The 23,052-nt window shown below is 38.3% G+C and overlaps 1 protein-coding gene across 1 annotated transcript; it reads left to right on the plus strand.

The window, feature by feature from the left end:
* Positions 1-3,157: 3,157 nt before the first annotated feature.
* LOC308264043 (alcohol dehydrogenase 6-like) lies at positions 3,158-22,180 on the plus strand (the record flags this gene model as incomplete). Its single annotated transcript, XM_080697190.1, has 12 exons — positions 3,158-3,167; positions 4,363-4,449; positions 4,606-4,692; positions 7,027-7,094; positions 7,288-7,389; positions 9,415-9,556; positions 11,066-11,153; positions 11,258-11,474; positions 13,257-13,517; positions 15,014-15,149; positions 21,011-21,149; positions 22,147-22,180. The coding sequence occupies 12 exons, from the start codon at positions 3,158-3,160 to the stop codon at positions 22,178-22,180; spliced, it is 1,371 nt and encodes a 456-aa protein (XP_080553316.1).
* Between the last annotated feature and the right edge of the window lie 872 nt (positions 22,181-23,052).

Below are 23,052 nucleotides of genomic sequence, written 5' to 3' on the forward strand. Positions count from 1 at the left end.
TGTTCAGAGGTGAAATGATTGAATCAGGACTCTAAACTTATCAGTGAGTTAATCTACTCCTGGATTAATAATTTGAACTGATTTACTGTGTGGTGATTGTAGACAGATGGGGTATGGCTGGAGGAGATATGTGACTGGAGGTGTGGCCTTCAGGACCATATATATCTGCTCTCCTTCTGGCAGTCATGAGCTAGCTGCTTTTCTCTGCCATGCCCTTCCACAATGACACTTCTACCTTGGGTCTGGAATGGAACCTCTCAAACTTTGGGTCTCAAAACTGGGTCTGGAATGGAACCTCTCAAACTTTGCCTCTTCTAAGTTTTTCTTGTTGGTTGTTTTGGTCACAGTGACAAAAGGAAAATATATCTGCTTAGTTGATAGTATGAAGGATTTCTTATAACAGTAAATAATCCAAGTAACAAATAGGAGATGGAAAGTTGCCATTCTAAAAGTAACTTTATATAAGCCAGGCATGGTGGCACACATTTGTAATCCCCGCGCTTGGGAGGTGGAGACAGGAGGATCGCACAGGTTCGAAGCCAGCCTCGCTGGCTTAAGAGACCCTGTTTCCAAATAAAAATATAAAAAATAGGTGTCTGGGAGTGTAGCCCGGAGGTAGAAGGGTTTCCAGGAACCCCAGTACTACCCAAAAAAAAGGTATCTTTATATAAATATTTGTATTTTGCTGCCTAAAAGCATATTCTAGATTGCAGAAATAGAAATCACAAGACATATGATGGTACATACCATGATGTCAAGCCGACCAATGACTTCAAATGAAAAATCCACGCCTCCGTCACTCATTTCCTTTATCACCTCCTCGATGGGTTTGGTGTAGTCTTGAGGGCTGATGCACTCGGTGGCACCCATCTCTTTGGCCTTTGCAAATTTGTCCCTGTTGATGTCCACACCAATGATCCTGGCTGCTCCTGCTACTTTACACCCCATGATGACAGACAGGCCAACTCCTCCCAGGCCAAACACAGCACAGGTAGAGCCCTGGGTGACCTGTGTTTTCAGAAAATGCAAAATAGATTAGTGATTTTTAGAAAATGCCTAAACTGTATGAAGTGCTATGCTATGCCTTGTTTGCTATCAGGCTATAAGACTCTTATGTCCAATCTGCTGTGAAACTCTCTGTCTAAAGTCGCTTCATGTTTTAATTGAGGGGGTTGGACTAGATTGGTGGTTTTCAAACTTTGGTATACACCAGACTTCCTTCTCTAGAAAGCTTTAAGAAGCCATGATTTCCAGATCACAGCCCATATCATTTAAATCACAATCTCTGCAGATTGAACCCCACCCCCAGGTCACTTCAATGGGAAGTCAAGGCTCAGAATTCATAGACTAAGTGACCTTTGAGCTCTAAATGTCTGGGATTCTAATCTTGAAGAGGCTCAATGGCCCAAATCCATTGATAGCCAGCTTCAGTATTTTCTTTTTGTGTGTGTGGCACTGAAGATGAAACCCAGGGGCATTAAGGAGAGAGAAGAGGAACACACACGCGCGCGCGCGCACACACACACACACACACACACACACACACACACACATCACTAATCCTCAAAATCAAAGGAAAGCAAAATAACAAAATGATGTTAAAATTTTAAATTATGAAAAATAAAGGAAATACACACAAATACAGCAAAACCAACACCAAAAAATACTTAATGAAAAACAAATTAATTGTCTCTGCTGAGGTGGTCAAAACTGAACAAAGATACTTGCTGAATATCCATCTTCTGGATATGTACCCATCTATTTCTTCTTGAGAAAGAAGCACCCCTTGGAGACATGAAGGACTTATGGTATTAAATCCTTTCTCTTTTTGTGTTGTTCTTCAAGCTGCCGGCTGGAATGGCCTGGAACTAAAACTGGTTGAAATGGCTCTTAGCATATGTTAGGATGGAAAGGAAGTATCACCTACTGGAGTTTTATTCAGACTAGATAGATGCACTCGCAGGGTGGGACTGATGCATAGTTCTAAATGAGAAGTTCTAGCCACTGGGGTCTAGCTCTCATCATAACTTTGGAACTTGGCAGACAGTATCTACTTCAAAAAGATTAAAGCAAATGCCAATCTCTGCCAGGCATCTGGATCTCAGGGACCTCCAGAGGATTCCACTCCCAGGATGGGACAACCAACCACCCTGGGCAGCGGGTGTATGACAGGTCCTGCACACCACACTGCCCACAAATCCCTGAATGTAATCTCACCCACCTGCTCAGTTTCCTGGCCCTCTTCATCTGGTCAAAGGAGCCATCAGACTCCTAGGGAAGATGCAGTGCATTCCCCTCCGTGTCTCTAACCTGAATCTCTCTTGGTATAATCTTCCCTGTGCCTGTTACAGTCTCATTCTGCAGGTGAGTCCTAGGCTGCTCAGTAGGTGCTTGCCAGGACAAAATGGACAATATTTGCTAAGATCCCCCAGGTTTCCACAGCAGCAAGCTCCAGTGTGACCTCCTCACGATGACTCCCCTCCTCGGAGCTCCACTTAATAGATGAGAAACACTGAGTGATTTGGGAATCCCTGCTCGCTCTGCAGCCTCTGACTCAACTAAGTTCAGACTGCCTTGCTGATATAGGGATGCTTCCACATCAAATTCGTTTCTCTTTCTGTTTGTTACCCCTTCCTTCTTTGGTGAGCCTGCTTGGCTCCAGTATCCTCTTTATTTTCCTCAGTTTGAAACACCAGAAATTCTGAGTCTCTCTGAATCTCTGACTGTCCAGTATCGAATTTCAGTGAATCCCCTCAACACGCTCTCTTCCAGAAAAGAGAAGGGAAGGAAACACTTCACGGTGCATTTTATTAAATCGATATTACCATGGCACAGAAACCAGGGAAAGACAGTGAAAAACAAAAATCCTAGCACCAATAATTCTCATGAGTATAAACACAAAAATCTTCAGCAAAATGTTAATAAGGTGAATATAGTAACATACTAAATAAATTATTCACCAATTAGGATTTGTTCCAAGTATACAAGCCTAGTTCAGAATTTGAAAATGGCCAGGTGTGGTGGCACACACTTATAATCTCAGTACTTGGGAGGCTGGAACAGGATGATCCAGGTTTGAGTCCAGCCTCAGTTCTGCAACTTGGTGAGATCCTGCTTTAAAAATAAAAGAATTTAAAAAATAAAACAAAATTTGAAAATGGATCCAGGTATGATGGGGCACACTTGTAATCAGCATTCAGGAGGCTGAGACAGGAAGATCAGGGTTCCCAGACAGCCTCAGCTACTTAGTGAGACCCTTTGCAACTCAGTGAGACCCTGTTTCAAAATAAAGAATAAAAAAATAGAACCGAGAGTGTAGCTCAGAGGTAGAATGCCCTAGGTTCAATCCTCAGTACCACAAAAAAAAAAAATGAAAATGAATGGATATGACCTACTATATCAACAAGGTAAAGAAGAAAATTTACGATTATTTGTCCCATTCCTTCTAGCCAAAGCCTGCCTATTTATGTTGTCTTTCATTGGAAATTGGAAATGTATTTCTTTGTCTCCATCCTTCACTAAAATCCTTAGGTTTTTCTCAAGGCTTTCTTATTCTACATACAGAGGTTTTTTTCTTTTTTTATTCTAAATCCTACTTGTTAATCAGGCATGGTAGCACACACTGGTAATCCCAATACTTGGGAAGCTACGACAAGGGAATCACAAGTTCGAGGCCAGCCTTAACAAGTCAGTAAGAACCTGTTTAAAATAAAATAAAATAAAATAAAATAAAATAAAGAGGGTGAGGATGTAGCTGAGAAATAGAATACAACTGAGCTCAATCCCTGGTACAACAACAACAAAAATACTGTTCCTGTGAACACAACTCCTACTCATTATGTTCTTAATGCAAATTGACTTCACTCCCATTAAGTAACCAGTTCTGCATAGCAGCAAGGTATAAGGTGCTTTTGCTACACTACTAGAGAAAACTATCTAGTACCATCCTAAAACTGCAAATGCAATATAAGTTCAGAAAAACAGAAGAATTGTTCAAATTTGGAGAAAAAGATGATCATTTCTGCATTTGTAAAAAAAAAAATTAAAAGGGGAGACAATTTTATACACTCTGTTGGAAATTTTAAACTTGCTCTTTAAAAGCCAAAATTTAAAACTCAACAGACAGGACACTAAAAGGATACTTTCCTGATGAAGAGGAGAGATTTACACAAGTTCTCATTTGTGCTTTTGTGCTGAGCTAAGCCTTTTCACATTATACTTAGGACATCCCTCAAGCAACAGGAAAGTCTGAGCTCCCACAAATTATAACAGTCTGGTTTAATAATTTCCAGGTTGTACATAAAATTTATAATCCAGCCTTTTGGTCCACCAGTGACTCTTATACCTTTATATTTTCCACAGCCAAAAACTGTGACCAGAATCGCCCATTCTTAATATCTTCATCTGTAGCAAGAACACAGGAAAGTCATCATGAGTACCAAAGGCAAGGTAGGTATGCTCTTTTCCTTTATACTGTGTCATATTTGTGTCAGTTTTTGTGTTTTTCCTATTATTAATGCCTTCGTTAGTCTATAGGCTCCCAGAGGTGTAAGGTCATTTAATCTGATGCTACCAGTGACTCTTATACCTTTATATTTTCCACAGCCAAAAACTGTGACCAGAATCGCCCATTCTTAATATCTTCATCTGTAGCAAGAACACAGGAAAGTCATCATGAGTACCAGAGGCAAGGTAGGTATGCTCTTTTCCTTTATACTGTGTCATATTTGTGTCAATTTTTGTGTTTTTCCTATTATTAATGCCTTCGTTAGTCTATAGGCTCCCAGAGGTGTGAGGTCATTTAATCTGATGCTACCTCACAAAGGCCCTGTCTGCCCTCATGTGAATGAAATCAATTAGTCATGAGGTAATGTGGTGGTAGAGAAAGGACTTCATTAGGATAAGCAGCCAGCTGATTAAAAGACAGTGAACAGCTGGTTATGGTGGCACAAGCCTGTGATCTGGAGACCAGCCTCAGCAGCTTAGTGAGACTCACAGCAACCTAGGGAGACCCTGTTTCAAAACAGATTTTTTTTTTTTCAAAAAGGGCTAGGGGTGTAGTTTGGAGATAGAATGTCTCAGGGTTCAATCCCCAGTAACAACAACAACAACAAAAATGATGGTGATATATAAAATCCATTTTAGCTAACAACCACTGTGAAGAACTTATATGCGAAATTTGAGGTAAACACCAGAGTGATAATTAGTCCTGCAGTGGTCTAGTTCTTTGGTGCACATTCAAATGCTATCTGAAGGTCACCACATGTTCTAGGTTCTTGTGTGTGTGTGGGGTGGGGGGGGGGTAATGGAGATGGAACTCGGGGGCTTTCTACCTCCAGGATATACCCCCAACCCTATTTTATGTTTTATTTGGAATCAGGATCTCACTAAGTTTCTGGGACTCTCGCTAGGTAGCTGAGGCTGGCTTCAAAACTGTGTGATCCTCCTGTTTCAGGCTCCCAAGTACTGGAATTACAGTCATGTGCTTCCATGCCTGGCTATGTTCTAAAACCTAAAGAAAGATTACTGACTAATAGTTCTCATGACCAATATTTATCTTGTTCTTTTTTCCTATAATAATTGGCTCCAGAAGTTAATAATGTTCATCATTTATGTGTAGCTTTTTAAAAAGAATTTAGAGTGCCAAGCAAAGGTTTTTAAAAAAAGCAGAAAGCAAGTTCACAAAAGGATTCACAAAGCATAATTTGCTAAGGACAAGTTAACCCTAAGTTTCTTTTCCCTGTTTTGCCATTCCTTAAATTTTTCATTCCTTCAATAAGTAATGTTCAAGTCATATGTCAGACTTTCCAGAGTCAATGATATATCCCTTCTCCCAAGGATCTCACCAAGGGAGAGATCATTATAAAAGAGTGTGCAAAGAAAAAAAGAAAATTAAAGGATGGGCTCCTTAAGGAAAAGCTCCTAATTTAGATGACTTCTAAGAGAAGGTGACACATAAAGCATAAATTCATATTGCCTGAGTAATAAGAATTCACCAGATAAGAAGAAGTGAAGCCAGAAAAACAACATAAAAATGTAGAGGCAAGAAAAACATCCCATGTAATAATTTTCAAAATATTTTTTTGTGGTGAGCCAGGCGTGGTGGCGCACCCTTGTAATCCCAGCACTTGGGAGGCTGAGACAGGAGGATCTCAGGTTCACGGCCAGCCTCAGCTACTTAGTGAGACCTCCACAACTTAGTGAGACCCTATTACAAAATAAAGAATAAAAAATAGGTCTGGGGTGTACCTCAGAGGTAGAATGCCTCTTGGTTTCATCCCCAGTTCCCTAAAAAGTAAAAAGAATATTTTTGTGGTGACAGCAGGGAGAGGGGGCAAAGTCTGAGGCAAAAAGTGATAGGATATTGGATTGGAGAGACTGATAAGAAAAGAACTATGGTGTTAATGGATCAGCAACTGGGAGCAAAATCATATTTGATAGGTTAGCATGCTTGGGATCAGATTTCAGATGGCAATAAGACAGGGTAGATTTGAAGGTGACACCACTGAACCAGGTGGAAACAGAAAGAGAATGAGGGCCTGGAAAACCCAGTAGCAGTAGGAATGGAGGAGAGGGGAAGAGTCCAGCAAAATTTAGGCTGTGAAGATTGAGGAAAGAGAGGAAAGTTAAAGCTACTTTCTAGGTTTCTGTCTTGGATACATGAATAGATTTTCATGGTCATCAGTTCAAACAGAGTAAGCAGAGGGGAAATCAGGTTTTGTGTTTTTTAGATAGTGGGGACAGAGTGTAGATAAGAGGAAGAAGTAATGATGTGTTTGTGTTTTAACATGCTGAGTTTGAGATACTTGTGCGACATTCACATGACATATGAATATGTGACTCCAAAGCTTCAGGAGAAATCTGACTTCTCCAACGTCAGTCTCCAACAATCACCATTTGATGGTTGCCACCGCTAGCTGGTCCTCGCTCCTTGCTCCATAACTCACCTCGCTGCCCCAGAAGCAAACCTTACGCAAATGTCAGGTCACAGATAACCCATACTCTATGCTGTTAATCCTGAAACAGCCACCAGCAACACCCTTCATAGTAATATCAAAAGTATGACATCTATCCTCGTGGATGTGTTGCATTTTGTAAACATAATTTATATTTGAATACAGAGGCTGACAGTACAAAAAAATTGAATTGGGGTTGGGGAAGAAGACTTTTTTTTTTTTTTTGGCTTGGGTGCAGAATTGAACACTTTCTAATAGTCATTAACATAGGGATCCTTCAACTCCCAAGCCTAATAAGTTTCCTTATCTGCTCCTATATTCTACCTTCCAGCTGATCAGATGCAAAGCAGCCATACTCTGGAAGCCTGGTATGCCATTTGCCATTGAGGAAGTAGAAGTGGCCCCACCAAAAGCAAAGGAAGTTCGTGTAAAGGTATAAAAAAAAAAAATTCATTCTACATCAAGGAACAAAGCTGTTCTCTGTGAGTTATATGTTCTTTTTTTCAGAATGCTCAGTTCAGAAAGAACATTACTCTTTTACTTCACTAAATATCTTCATCAATCTAGTCTGGCCCCCACCAGACTAGAACATAGTTCATCTTATAGTTTAGGGATGTTAATTTATTTTAATGATAATGAGGAGTAAGTACTGCTTATTGAAGGATCACAAGAAAACAGACATGTATATGCCCCACCCCCGGCACACGGGGTCATATGTGTGTATGCATGTATGTGCGTGTGTTTATGTGTGTGAGCCTCATTTTCATTTTGAAGATAGCAAAACTGAGACTCATAAGAAATAACTTATACCCAGGTCATACAGCTGTGAAGGAGGAAGAGCAAGACTTTTGGCCTTAAACTCTTATCTACCACTCTAGAATACCTTCATTTTAAATTGTCTGGCTGATTTGCCGGTGGTGTTGACTTCTGCTCATAACACAACTATATAGCTTGCTTGTGAAATAAATTAAAGCTTCCATCTTAATAAGAAAATATCATTGAGCCAGGTTTGGTGGCGCATGCTTGTAATTCCAGTCCTTGGAAGGCTGAGACAAGAAGAATGCAGGTTCCAAGCCAACCTCAGCAACTTAGTGAGACCCTGTTTTCAAAAAAAAAAAAAAAAAAATGTAGCTGGGCATGGTGGGACATGCTTGTAATCCCAGCATTTGAAAGGCTGAGACAGGAGGATCCAGGTTCAAGGTCTGGCTCAGCTACTTAGTGAGGCCCTTCACAACTTAGTGAAATCCTGTTCAAAATAAAGAATAAAAAATAGGACTGGGGATGTTGCTCTGTTGCTCAGAGGTAGACTGCCCCTGGGTTACCTCCCCACTATTTTAAAAAATATAAAATATAAAACATAAAAACTATAAAATAGGTCTGGGGTGTGGCCCAGATGTAGAAAGCCCCTGGGTTCCATCCCCAGTACAAAAAAAAAAGAAGAAATATAATTTCTTTTCTTCCTGTGTTCCAATCCTTCATTTCTATAATTGATCTTTCTTCTCCAACTCCCAGCCACAAGGTCAATGAAGGATCAAGTGAGACCTCTGATGTCACACTGTAACTTTACTTTTCTTCTGACCCCATCCTACCCTCCTCAGTAATTTTTTGTTTGGTTGGTTGGTTGATTGGTTGGTTGGTTGATTGGAATTTCTTTGTTTTCTTGTTTGTTTTTGATTTTTGTTTTATTTTGGTTTTGGTTTTTGATACTGGGGGTTATACACAGGGTCTTCTACCTAGCTATAGCAGGCCTATTTTATTTTATTTTATTTTTGTGGCACTGGAGATTGAACCCAAAGATTGTCTCAGTCTCCCAACTGGGATTATAAGCGTGTGACTCTATGCTTAGATTATTTTATTTTTTAAAACAGGGCCTCATTGAGCTGCCGAGCCTAGCTTTGATCTTCCAACCTGCAGTCCTTCTGTCTCAGCTTCCCAAGTACTGACATTACAGGATTGTACCACTACTGTAAATCATCATCTTGTCTCTGAATTTAGCTAAACATTTTGTTTCTTTAAACAAATTATTATTAATACTTCTCAAGACAAAACTGTTTTGGGAGGGTTGTTTGTTTGTTTGTTTGTTTGTTTTGCGGTACTGGGGATAGAACCCAGGGACAGTCTACCTCTGAGATACACTCCCAGCCCTATTTTTTACTCTTTTATTTTTTAAAACAGGATCTCACTGAGTTGCAAAGGGCCTCGCTAAGTAGCTGAGGAGGAGACAGGAGGAGCCACAATCCTCCTGTCTCTGCCTCCCAGATGCTGGGATTATAAGTGTGTGCCACCACACTTATATATTTGTTCTAAATACATGCCCAGCCTAAAACTGGTTTTTAAAAAGGAATGTGCCATGTTAAAGGAGCATATTAAACTAGCAAAAAGGCTTAAAACACTAACAATTCTAAAACACCTTTATTGGAGACAGAGGAAACTGTAATAATCTTTCTCTTCCATACAGATTGTGGCCACAGGACTCTGTGGTACAGACCTGAAAAAACGAGAGAATACAAATGCTTCTCACTTATATCCTATAATTTTGGGTCACGAAGGGTGTGGAATAGTTGAGAGTGTGGGAGAAGGAGTGAGTACGGTGAAAACAGGTAAGAACTGGCACCTTGAGTTGGGGAAGTAGCAATAACTTGGAACCCACATCAGGTAAATAAAGGACATGTCTTAAGTATGTCAGAATCCAGTGAAATAAAGGGTGAAATGTTACCCATATCTTAGAAAAGAAGAGATATTTATGAGTTACACCAAAATACTAAGTGTATTACATTCTTTGAAGCTGGGCATGGTGGCGCACACTTGTAATCCCAGCATTTGGGGGGCTGAGACAGGAGGATCATGGTTCACACACAGCCTCAGCTACTTAGCGAGGCCCTTTGCAATTCAGTGACACCGTTTCAAAATAAAGGATAAAAAATAGGGGGCTGGGGGTGTAGCTTGGAGTTAGAGTGCACCTGGGTTTCATCCCCAGTTCCTCAAAAAAAAGAAGTGTATTACATTCTTTGTGTTTATATTTTAATAAGAAAAATAAAAAGTGCAATCCACTGAAACCAGGCCTGAAAGAATGTAAAATATGATTTTAAAAATTTACAAGAAGATAAACTACTAAACATTTATTTATATGAAGCTTATTATTAAAAAGTCAAACATATTAATGTTTCAAGTTTTTAATCATATGTTTAAAGTGGAATCAAATAGGGAAGGAGTTCGAATTTGGTCTAAATACATGTATTAATTTAACACAGGGTTGGGTTTGTCTTTCATTTTTGAAAATGAGAACATAGATGATCTAATAAGTGGCACTGAAACAAATGGATAGTCATCTGAGCTAAGAAAGTAAATCAATTTGCTATCTCATTCTTTCTACAGAAACAAATTATATAGGAATCTAACAATTAAACGTAAAAAGTAAAACCATTCAAGTACTAAAAAATAACATGAGAGAGCACTGTGTTATCTCAGGATATCTGCTCTTTTTATAAATTTTCAATATTCTTCATAGTATCAAGCATAGTTAAATGCGGAAATAATTCTTGGTGCTTTGCTGTTGAACTCCTAAGAGACAAATATCTCTCTGCTTTAAAAAAGAAAAATAGTATCTTGGCCAGTCCTGGTGGCACATGCTTGTAATCCCAGTACTTGGGAGGTGGAGACCAGAGGGTCTTGGTGCAGACAGCTTCAGCTACTTAGCAAGGCACCGCAACTCAGTGAGACCTTGTTTCAAAAACTAAAAATGCTAAAAAATAGGACTAAGAGTGTAGCTCAGAGGTACAATGCCCCCTGGGTTCCATCCCTGGTACCTCAAAAGTAATAATCATAATCATAATATCTTGCCAGGCGTAGTGGGACATGCTTGTAATCCCCATACCTGGGAGGCTGAGACAGGAAGATCAACAGTTTGAGGCCAGCCCCAGATAGTTAGTGAGGCTCTCCACAACGTAGTGAAACCCTGTTTCAAAGTAAAGAATAAAAATACGGCTGGGGGTAGCTCAGAAGTAGAATACTTCTGGGTTTCATTCCCAATACTGAAAATAATTAACAATAATAATAGTAATAATAATAACAATAATATCATCTTAACAAAAGTGATTTTGTTCCCTTAGGTGATAAAGTTATCATAGTCTGGTTACCACAATGTGGAGAATGTACTGCTTGCCTGAATTCTGAGACCAATTTTTGTGTAGAATTCAAGTAAGACTTTACTGATATTTTCTTTTTGAAAGATTTATTCAATGTTTTATTGGAAAATGCATCTTCTTAGTTCAAGTGTTTTTGTTTGCTTTTTTCTATAAAAGTCAGTCAAAACCCTGCATGATGTCTGATGGCACCAGTAGGTTCACCTGCAAGGGAAAATCAGTATATCAATTTGCAACTACAAGCACCTTCTCTGAATACACAGTAATAAAGGAAATGTCAGTTGCCAAGATTGATGCACGTGCACCTCTGGAGAAAGTATGCCTCATTAGCTGTGGGTTTTCCACTGGGTTTGGTGCTGCAGTCAATACGGCCAAGGTGAGGAGCATTTATACCCATTTTAATGGAATTCTTGAGATAAGGATTTGAGAGGCCTCGTGCAACTGGGTCACATCTGATCATACTACTTGAAGAAAAAAAATCACAATCCTGCCTCCAAACACCGTTGACCTCTCTACTACCTGCTAGTCATCCCATGCACCTTCCAGTGTCTTTCTCATTCTCTTAGTCATAAATAGCCAATTAGGTCTGAATGCCAATCTTTGTGTGTGTGTGTGTGTGTGTGTGTGTGTGTGTGTGTGTGTTTTACTGGAGATTGAACCCAAGGGCATTCTACCTCTGAGCTACATCCCCAGCCCTATTTTTTATTCCTTATTTTTAAACAGGGTCTCACTAAGTAGCTGAGGCTGGCCAAGAGCCTGCAATCATCTTGTCTCCGCCTCACAAGTACTGGGATTACAAGTGTGTGCCACCAAGCCCAGCTTTGGATGCCATTCTTAAGTGGAGATAGGAGAAATTCCTGGAAGTTAAACACTGTTATAATATGACTCTATGTCCTTCTACATTCCAGCTCATTCTTTTTTTCATGTGACAGATATTTGTGGAGTCATTTAGTGTTCCAGGAACCGAGATTCTAATGTTACTGAAAGTCATCAAATTTAATAATGTAGTGATAAATATATATATATATATATATGTATATATATATACACACACACACATACATACACTACAGATGTAGTGATAAATGCTAATAAAAAAAATACAGTGGAGCCGGGTGTAGTGGCACACACTTGTAATCCGAGCATTCAGAAGGCTGAGACCAGAGGATCTCAGTTCATGGTTAGCTTCAGCTACTTAGCGAGGCCCTTTGCAACTTCAGTAAGACCCTGTTTCAAAATTTAAAAGACTAAGATAAAAAATAGAGCTGGGGGTGTGGCTTAAAGGTACAATGCCCCTGGGTTCCATCCCCAGAACCATAAAAAAAAAAAAATACTGTGGCTAAGGATGTATCTCAGTAATAGAACACTTGCCTAGTATGAACAATTATATCCTGGGTTCAATTCCAAAATCACAAAAAATAAATAAATAAAAGGAAAGGAAAGGAAAGAGACTGGTGGTGGAGGGGTGTCACTGTACAGAGAATAATATTTGATTGAGTGGGCTACTGTTAAATTTCTTTTTCTAGAACATCGTTAAAACTTCCTTAGCTCTCTTCTTTAAGAGATATTGAGTTTTAGGGTCTTTACTTTTTCCAATATCCATTAGTCCCAATACTATTGAAAAAGAAATAGGATATATATGAGTCTACTTTCCATTGCTATCATAAAATACCAAGATAATCAACTTAAGGAGGAAAGATTTAGTTGTGTTCATGGTATAAAAGTTTTTAGTCCATATCTCTTGGCTCTGTTGCCTTTGAGCCTGTCATTGAGTCTCAACACTCAGTGGAATTTCAATAAACTACTTCTCATGCTAATTTCTTCCTGAACTTGAAACTCTACTTGTGAGTAGCTCTTTGTTCCTGTGGCAAAAGTATTTCATATTTAGAAATGGCTTAAGAAACTAAAATTCTCTAGTTGTATATTTTATTTGAAAACACCCTTTGCTTATGTCTTTTTAAAAAGTAGAGTCAGACTTGGCCTTCCCAGTTTAGTAAAAAGTACAGGAGGTTGGGAATGTGACTCAGGGGTTGACCGCCTGCTTAGTATGTATGAGGCCTTGGATTTGAGCCCCAGCACTACAAAACAAACAACATCAACTAAAAGTACCTGATCCTTCTGCTTTTGTTTTCTGGATTTCCTACCTGTATGTGCCCAGGTGACTCCAGGCTCTACCTGTGCTGTGTTTGGCCTAGGAACAGTTGGCCTGTCTGTCATCATGGGCTGTAAAGCAGCAGGGGCAGCCAGGATCATTGGAGTGGATATCAACAGGGACAAATTTAAGATAGCAAAGGACGTGGGTGCCACTGAGTGCATCAACCCAGAGGATTTTGTGAAGCCCATTCAGGAAGTTTTATTTGATATGACAGATGATGGTATTGACTTTTGCTTCGAGGCCATTGGAAATCCAGACACTATGGTATGTGGTCTTCTAGAGTAAAAAATATCAGCATTTCTACCAGTCATTGTTTTAGAATTTAATTGAATGAACTAAGTGTGGTAGTGCATGCTTATAATCCCAGTACTTGGGAGCCTGTGACAGAAGGATTGCAGGTTTGAGACCAGCCTCAGCTACTTAGTGAGTCCCTCTACAACTTAGTGAGAGCCTTTTTCAAATTAAAGAATAAAAAATAAGGCTGGGGATGTAGCTCAGCGGTAGACTGCCACTGCTTTTAATTCTCAGTACCACAAAAAAAAAAATTTTAAATGAGTGATGTGTGCATGTATGCCTCTACTGTCTTGTACCCCATGATATATGACTACAATGCACTGATTAAAAATAGTAAAAATTTAATAAAAAAGAATTTGATTTGGATGAACATTCTTAAGTTCCCTCTATATTTCCCTATTTAATTTTCCACGTGCCCTATGATATCTCAGTTAGTGACCTCTGTATATTCTTACAAATTTGCCCACTGTCCTGGACACTGTATTTAAGAACTCCCATATTGAGATTTATTCTCCCTCTTGGTTCCATCATACTATTTCTTCTAATAAGCAAATATCATCCAATAAGCAGAACAGTAAGTTTTTCTAGAAAAAAATCTCCTTAGATTATTTCTTAACAATGAACATCCTGATAACTATAATTTTTAGGCCAGAAGATTTAAGATTAAAGCTAAAGGTCATTAAAAATGACCCTGTAAAAGAATGAGCGTTTTGCTTTCAGTAGAATCTTTCATGTTGGATATGAGATAAATTATCAAGAAAAATACTATAATCTTAATTTTAAATACTATCCTTGATTAAATGGGTTTATTTAAAAATGTGACAAAACGGTTGTTTTTAAAACAACATGGTTTTTATAGGAATACGAAAAAAATGAGAGAAAGTTAGGTACCGGGGGTATGAAGAAATAATGTATTATTGGGTTGCATGGCTGCATCTTCCAGTTAGCTACATGAAAACCAAAGAACAGTCTCTTCCAATCGGAGCCCTTTTCTCAGCATATAAAATGTTTTCATTATTCACTATACATAAATTCTCTCACCTGTAAAAACTACAGCAAAACTTTTCTCACAGTCTTGCTCTGCTAAATAGCTTTTGAAGACAACTAATGGAAAGAGGTCTGACTACTACTTCATTATGTCATATTATATAAGTATCCCGTTGTCCCTTTTGATGTCAAAGAGAAAATGTCAATTTTAATCAACCAGCTGTCAGAAAATAATAATTACTACTACTATTTTTATTTTTATTTCCCTTTATTGAGTCTTCAAATGCTAGACACTATACTAGCAGCACACAATGCCTTATTTTTCAGAACATCCTTATAAAAGTTATTTCATACAAGGACAGGGAGGGTCAGAAAAGAAAGCTGTAGACTATACAATAGTCAAGCTGAAATTAAGACTTGGATCCAACTCTTACGTACCTCTTTTAACCTCAACACTGTCTGGCATTGCTTTACAACAGGCGGCTGCCTTTGCCTCCTGCCAACAGAGAAATGGGGTCTGTGTCATTATTGGATGGACGCCTGATAGCACTCCACTCAGCATTGATTGCCACTTGCTGATGTCAGGACGTTCATTGAAGGGGTCTGTTTTTGGAGGTATGGATGAAGCAGGGGAGGGTAGAAATGTTGGAGGTGGGAAATAGACTGCCAGAAATGCTTAAGGAAAGACATAAACGAGATCTCTAGATTATGATTTCTTCAACTTATAAATGCCCAAGGTCAGAGAATGAATAGTTAATTAACTAGTACCTCCTGGTAAGCTTTTTCTTTATGCAAAGGTAGAAAAGAGATTGTTTAATTGGTTGGTAAAAAAAAAAAACGATTGCCTAAAGTTTAAAGCAATGTTAGAATCAATAACTGCACTTCAGTTGAGTTATATAAATGCCAACTTGAATTCTTTAGAGGATATACTTAACTATTAGTAGTGATTATGAAAAGATTGTGGTCTTATCCCAAAAATATGAGTTGCCATTATGCCAACCCAAAATTACTATGCACAATAGGTTCTTAATTTTAAAGAAATACTACTGATAAAAAAAAAAAAAAACAAGCTGGGCATGGTAGCTCAGCTACTTAGGGAGACCCTCTGCAACTTAGGGAGACCCTGTTTCAAAATAAAGAATAAGAGACTTCCGGGAAGATGGAGACTGAGAAAAGCGGGGCTTAAGAGCCCCGCTAACAACCAATCTCCATTACCACAAAATCAGCGCCTTTCATAGCCAGAAAACACCATCACCAGAGAAACAAAAAAAATCACCAGGCTCCAGAGAGAAAGCGGACTGAGAACAGAGCTCAGAGCCACAGAGGAGATACACCGGCCTCACGCCCGAGGACGCAGCAGCAGCGCCATACTGCCGGCGGCAGCTGCGACTTCACCGGACGGCTACAGCAAGCCAAGGTGAGCCACTGCGGAACAGCCAGGCGGGATCTTTCAGCGCAGGGAGCATCTAAAGCTCCCAGTGGCTGAGCTCAGCACATGCTGCAGGGACTCAGAGTGGAACTCAAAACCAGAAAAGAAAAAATACGCCAGCCTCACGGCCAAGGGGGTGGCAGCGGCACCAAATTGCCACCGGCGGCAGCAGCAGTGAATTCACCGAGTCCAGTACAGCTACATCTGCGAACTCAAGAACAGTGAGTCAAATTGCGGGCCATAGAGGAGAAATCCCAGTACTGTACTCCCTGGGACTTGACCCAGTGGGGGAGTGGCGGTGGCAGAGATATCACACCATAGGAGAAGGCCCAACCTGGCACCCCCCATAGTCTAACGCAGCTTCTATCGACTCCCTGGGTCGGAGACTCTGTGATACAACCCAGTAAAGGAGTAGTGGTGACTGAGATACTACAGACTCGAGATTCAGAGCACCTTAAGCGAAGTCATAGTGACCCAAGGGAAGAACCCAGAGAAGGCACAAACTTCCGAAATCATGGGAAAGAGGAATAACACTGGAGCAATGAAGGCCCACAACCCCAAAACATCAGAACCCAATAAAACAGAAAATCAGAGATTTCTAGAAGATCAAATCAGGAAAATAACTGTAGAAACAATAGAGGTGCTTCGAAAAGAATTCAGAGAGAGCAAAAAGAGATAAAGGATGCAATTAATGAAGTAAAGGCCTCAATTCAAAGCATGAACAACCAATTAGACCACATGGAGAACAGAATCTCGCTCTTAGAAGATGATCATTCCAAAAATGAATGCATAGTTTCTAATCTAGAAAAAAATATCCGACAGCAGGAATCTGACATTGAAGAAATATGGGCCCATTTTAAGAGAGCTAACCTAAGAATAATTGGAAAAGAGGAGGGAAAAGAAAGTGAAACCAAAGGGATCAAAAATCTCTCCAAGGAAGTAATAGCAGAAAATTTTCCAAACATAGAGCAAGAGGTTGATACACAGGTCCAGGAAACGTATAGAACTCCCTTTAGACAGGATTGGAAAAGAGGATCCCCACACCACATAATTGTCAAAATGACCAATGTGGAAGCCAAGCAGAGAATCTTAAAGGCAACAAAAACAAAGGGCCAAGTGACATTCAGAGGCAAACCAATTAGAATCACTCCAGACTTCCCAAACCAAGTCATGAGAGCCAGAAGGGCTTGGAGTAACATATTCCAAACTCTGAAAGAAAACAACTTCCAGCCAAAAATTTCCTACCCAGCCATATTTTCTATCAAATTAGATGGAGAAATAAGAAGCTTCCATGACAAACAGAAACTGAAGGAATTTATGTCTTCAAAACCAGCACTAGAGAAAATACTCAAAGAGATTAACTACAAAGAAGAAATAGGTAACATACACCAGAACCAGAGAAACAAGATTTTCCATCCAGCAGACAACTAAGATTGGTTATCTGTGGAGATTCATTATTTATGTTATTCTTTTACCTATCTCTAAATGGTATTGTTTGCCTTTATTGTTGTTAATTTTTAGGATTTCTAGTTGGAATATTAATATACCTTCAGATATAGCATTTGGAAATATTTTATCCCATTCTATTAGTAACTGTTAACTCTGTTTACATTGTCTTTGGATATACAATATTTTTTTTATTTTTTAGGGAGTTTGTATACTCTTCTGTTGCCTGTGCCATTGAAATCATATCCAAGAAATCACTGCCAATTTCAATGTTGTGAGGTTTTATGACCCAGATTTTCTCCTAAAAGTTTATAGTCTTAAGATTTATATTTAGGTCTTTATCTATTTTGAGTTAATATTTGTATATGGGATTAGGTAAGGGTCCAATTTTATTCTTTTCCATGTAATTATTATTTTTCAACAATATTTAGTTAAAAGATTATTATTTCCACCACCAAATGTTCATGGAAACCTTGTCAAAAATAACTTGACAATATAGGGAAGAATTTTTCTCTAGGCTTTTATTTAACTCCAATGGTTTATATATCTGCCTTTAGAACAGTACTACACTGTTTCAATTATTGTAGCTTTATATGGTTTGAAATCAGAAAATATATATCTTCTAGCTTTGTTCTTTTTCAAGATTGTTTTGGGTATCTAGAGTCCATATTCTATATTAGGATAGATTTTTTTTCTGAAAAATAAATATATAAATATATGATAGTTTCACCTAAAAAATAGAAAAAAAATAATCTCTGGTAAGAAAGAAAGCAAAAAGAAATATTGAAATGTTATCTTTAAGTCATCAAAAGCTTGGTATCAGACAAATTAAACTGTTATGTGAGATTATCATTTTTAATTTTGGATAAATTGCTATAATACTAGATGTCAACCACTAAGCCAAGCATGGGAAGGAGGGATGGGGAGAGAATGGGGTGGGGATCGGGTGGTGGCTGACTGGGCGATGTGTGCATGTATGTCTACAAAAGTTTGTATCCTACTATGATGTATGAATACAGTGAACCAATAAAAAATAAATAAATAAATAAAAATAAATAAATAAATTGCTAATAGAGGAGTAAGAACCAAGAAAAAAAATAAAAAATAAAAAAATAAAGAATAAAAATTAGGGCAGGGGGTATAACTCAGAGGTAGAATGCCCCTGGATTCCATCCCCAGACCTGCAAAAAAAAAAAAAAAAAAGAATTTTTTTTTGATCTAAGAAAATTTTCAAAGAATCCTTTGATTTTTCATTTTTTATATTTTTTATTTTTATGTGGAACATATTAAAAATGGCATACATTCAGACTGTGGTTTGTGTCCTCCCCACCCCACTTCCCCTTCTTCCCCTCCCAACAATAAGTGTCCATGTTAACCTGTTTTGGAACATATTTTTTAACGACTTTAAGAGTCTTTTAATAAGAAAGTAGAAAACAAACTAAATAAATCAACTAAGGATTTGGAGCTCATAAAAAGTAATTTTATATTTAAGAAAAAAATGTTTTTATTGAGACACTGTGGGCAACCTAAATTCTTGTGCAAATGATATAAAAATTAGTTGTCAGAATTACTTGCAGTAGGGAGCTATGGTCCCCAAATTACCTGTGGTAGTATATTGTTACAGAAATCAGGAGTCTTGGCCCAATTCGTCTATAAAAGGTAGAAAAAGAGCTGGGCATGGTGGTGCACATCTGTAATCCCAGTTATTCAGGAGACTGAGTCAGGAGGATCACTAGTTTGAGGCTGGTATGGGCAACATAGCAAGACCCTGTCTCAAAATAAAATATAAAAGGCTGAAAGTGAGATGCATCCCAGTGGTAGAGTGTCCCTGGGTTCCATCTCCAGTACTAAAAACACCGGGAAAGGGAAGAAATAACTGGTAGAACCAGCAAGAAAAAAAAATTATAATCCAGTTTAAACTGTAATTTCAGTTCCTCTATTTGGGATCAGCAGATACATCCACTGTCATTTCCCTTTATTGTATTTATACATGATAATAATCATTCAAAACACACATGCTCAGCTAAATCTTATAAAATGATGGCCAATATCTTACCCTAATAAAGAACTCAATTCTCAAGCCACTTAAACATTCATATAATGTTTATTAATGTAAATTAATTCCTTCCACTGATAGTATAATGCTCTGGTTCAATAGAGGTTTTGTTTGTTTGCCTGTTTGTTTGTTTGTTTGTTTTAGGTGTGGGTGTGTTATAATGTGTGGTACTACGGGTTGAACACAGGGATATTTCCTCTGAGTTATACCTCTAGCCCTATTTTATTTTTTATTTTGAGGCAGGTTCCTGTTAAGTTGCTGAGGGTGTCACTAAATTGCTATAACTGGCCTCAAACCTTCAATCCTCCGTTTCAACATCCTAAATACTAGAATTACAGGAGTGTGCCACCACACCCTGAGTGGTTTGATGGTTTCCAATTAAGGGTAATATTTAATAGATGTTGGACAGATCTGCTAACCTTCTACAAGCGACACAGTGAAGAATTTTCCCTACTCAAATTTCCATTAGTGTCTCTTTAAGAAACACTGTCTAGCTTCATCTGGGTTCTAGAGCCATCCTTCTTCTGTTGTCTGTTTGAAAGAAAAAAATTAAAGTGTTCTTATACATATGAAATGCTTTAGTAGCTGGACATGGTAGTACATGCATTTAATACTAGTACTTGGGCAGCTGAGACAAGATGATTGTAGGTTCAAAGATAGCCTCAACAATTTAGCAAGGCCCTCCACAACTTAGTGATAGCCTATTTCAAAATTACTGCCAAGATCCTATCACAGAATAATAGGACACTGAGCAGATTATGGAGCTTTATACACCTTGCACACCTACACCATAATCACCTTTTCCAGAAGGGCAGATGCCAGAAAATTTGACCATGGCACTTAGCACAGTGCTAAATGTAATGTTATTTCTTGAAAATAAAAATAACAAAGAAAATATAGTGCTACTTTAACTGACCCCCTTTTTTTCCCTTTTGCAATACTTCAAAAACAGACCTTTTTTCCCCTACACATTCTTGCTCCAAAGCTTTCCCTAGGATCACTGCCACGGTGAGAGTTCTTTCCTTCCTTTTATTTGATGGTACAGAGGGAGGGTATAGAGGATTGAAACCAGGGCATTCTACCTGAGCTATACCATCAACCCTTTATTATCTTTTACTTTAAAACAAAGTCTCACCCAGTTACCATGCATTGGCCTTGGACCTATGATCCTCCTGTCTCAGCCTCCCAAGTACTGAATTCTAGGCATATACCACTGCCCCCAGCTATTTGACCCTTTCATGAAGTTGCATTACACACACACACACACACACACACACACACACACGCTATTTCTAACATTTTATTTGCATCATTTCATAGTTCACAACAAGCTTGGACATTGTTATACATTAGATACGGATGTATCAAGGATGTATCAATCCACCGAGCTTACAACCTAACATCAAGAATATCCCAAGGCAAGTTAGTGGGACATGCCTAGTTTTCCTCAGTCAAAGCTAATATTTGAGACAAGTATTTTGGCTAAGCTTTCTTTTATAATGAAACCTCGTGTATAAAATCTATCATTAATCTATGTGTTTCCAGGCTGGAAGAGCAAAGGGCACATGCCTAAACTGATTTCTGACTATATGGCAGAGAAGTTTAATCTAGATCCACTAATAACCCATACTCTGGAACTTGATAAGATCAATGAAGCAGTAGAAATAATGAAAACTGGGAAAGGGTAAATTTATTTTATTCTTTATTTTTTTATTGGTGCATTGCAGTCACACATCTTAATGGAGTACAAGGTGGTAGAGGCATACATGCACACATCACTCATTTAGTTATTTTTATATGTCTGTGTTGGGGACCAAGATAAAAGGTATGTGAGTGTGTGGGTAGAAGAAAGGCAGTCATCGCTGCAGAGGACATACAGACAAGTGAAGAAACTTGCAGGGACTTGGAAAGCACCTCCTTCCCCTTGTACTTCGTCTTATTCCCAACCTATAAAATACGTAATCATGAAAGTATTAAATCTCTCAGATACCAATACCATTAGCATTTTATTTTCAACTTGACATTTTATAAAGCACATTAACTAATGCAGTCAGTTCATAAAAAGTATAGCCGAAGTTGAAGAACATAGCTTACAAAAAGGTTATTGCCATATCTGTTTTTGTTGTTTTAGTTCAAGGAGTAAATTATCTATAGCATTCCCAATTCTAACACCTATCTTTGACTTTTCCCCTACTCACAATACACCAGAAACTAGCCAAAAACAATACTGGCATTCCCCAGATGCCGGGCGTGGTGGCGCACGCTTGTAATCCCCACGCTTGGAAGGCGGAGACAGGAGGATCGCGCAGGTTTGAAGCCAGCCGTGCTGGCTTAAGAGACCCTGTTTCCAAAAATAAAAATAATAAAATAGGTCTAGGAGTGTAGCTTGGAGGTAGAAGGGCTTCCAGGAACCCCAGTACCACCAAAAACAATATTATATATATAATAGTATGTATATATGTACATATATACATATACACACACACATTTCCCCCTTACCTACTCCTTAGCCTTGGGGTTTCATGCCATTTTTCAAATTTTCTCACAGCTCAATCTGTCCATTTTTCACCTAGCCTAAAAGGATGTGACACTCGCTTACCAGTCTGCAAAGTAAGAATGTGAAGTTCACAACATAAATGTTGTATTGGAAATGTTCAACTTTTTTTTCTTTTCTTTTTTAGTATCCGCTGTGTCCTGATTACTTGTCCAGATTAAGAACAATGTCATTTATACAAGATCTGTAGCGTACTTCACCAGCTGAATTGTGTTCTGTACAATTCTTATGATTTAGAAGAATTATACAACCAAAGCTGTTTCTATTTTCTTGATTCTACTTCACTTGGCAGTGAACTCAGATCTGTCTTCTGCTCTTACCACTTTATCAAAATTGTTCTGTCAACAATGTCACCCAGAAACATCTTCCCATTTATAGTTGATGAAGGTTGCCTTGAATCGCCCAGCGCGAGCCTCTTTAGACAAAGTTGCACAAGATGCTCCTATTTGCATAACTGTCGCCACCCCTGGACTTATATTTTCCTATTCATTGTGTATTTCCACACCATAAAGACCTAGGCTGAAGCTCTCTCCACTATACACCAAAAAGCACTCCCACCAAAAAGATTATCAGAACTATTTTGTTAAAAAATCTGCACAGCTGCAAGAAAGAAAATTAACATACAAAGAACCAGTAGTATTGCTATAGTCCAAGTGAATCATCAGAAATAGAAATAAAGTCATCCCATTTATAATAGCTACAAATAAATAAATAGATAAAATTCCTAGGAATAAATTAAACCAAAGAGGTGAAAGATCTCTACATTGAACAGTATAAAACATTGATGAAAGAAATTGAAAAAGATGATGCAAGAAAAATGGAAAGACATTTCATGTTCATGGATTGAAAGAATCAGTATTATTAAAATGTCAATACTACCCAAAATGATCTACAGATTTAATTCAATCCCTTATTAAAATTCTTCAAATCCTTCACAGAACTAAAATTTTAAAAATCCTAAAATGAATGTTTTAACATAAAGAAACGATAAATATTTCCAAAGATAGATATGTTCACCCTGATTTAAATATTA

The sequence above is a fragment of the Muscardinus avellanarius genome, assembly GCF_963383645.1.
Source record: "Muscardinus avellanarius genome assembly, chromosome: 6".
Taxonomy (NCBI): Eukaryota; Metazoa; Chordata; class Mammalia; order Rodentia; family Gliridae; genus Muscardinus; species Muscardinus avellanarius.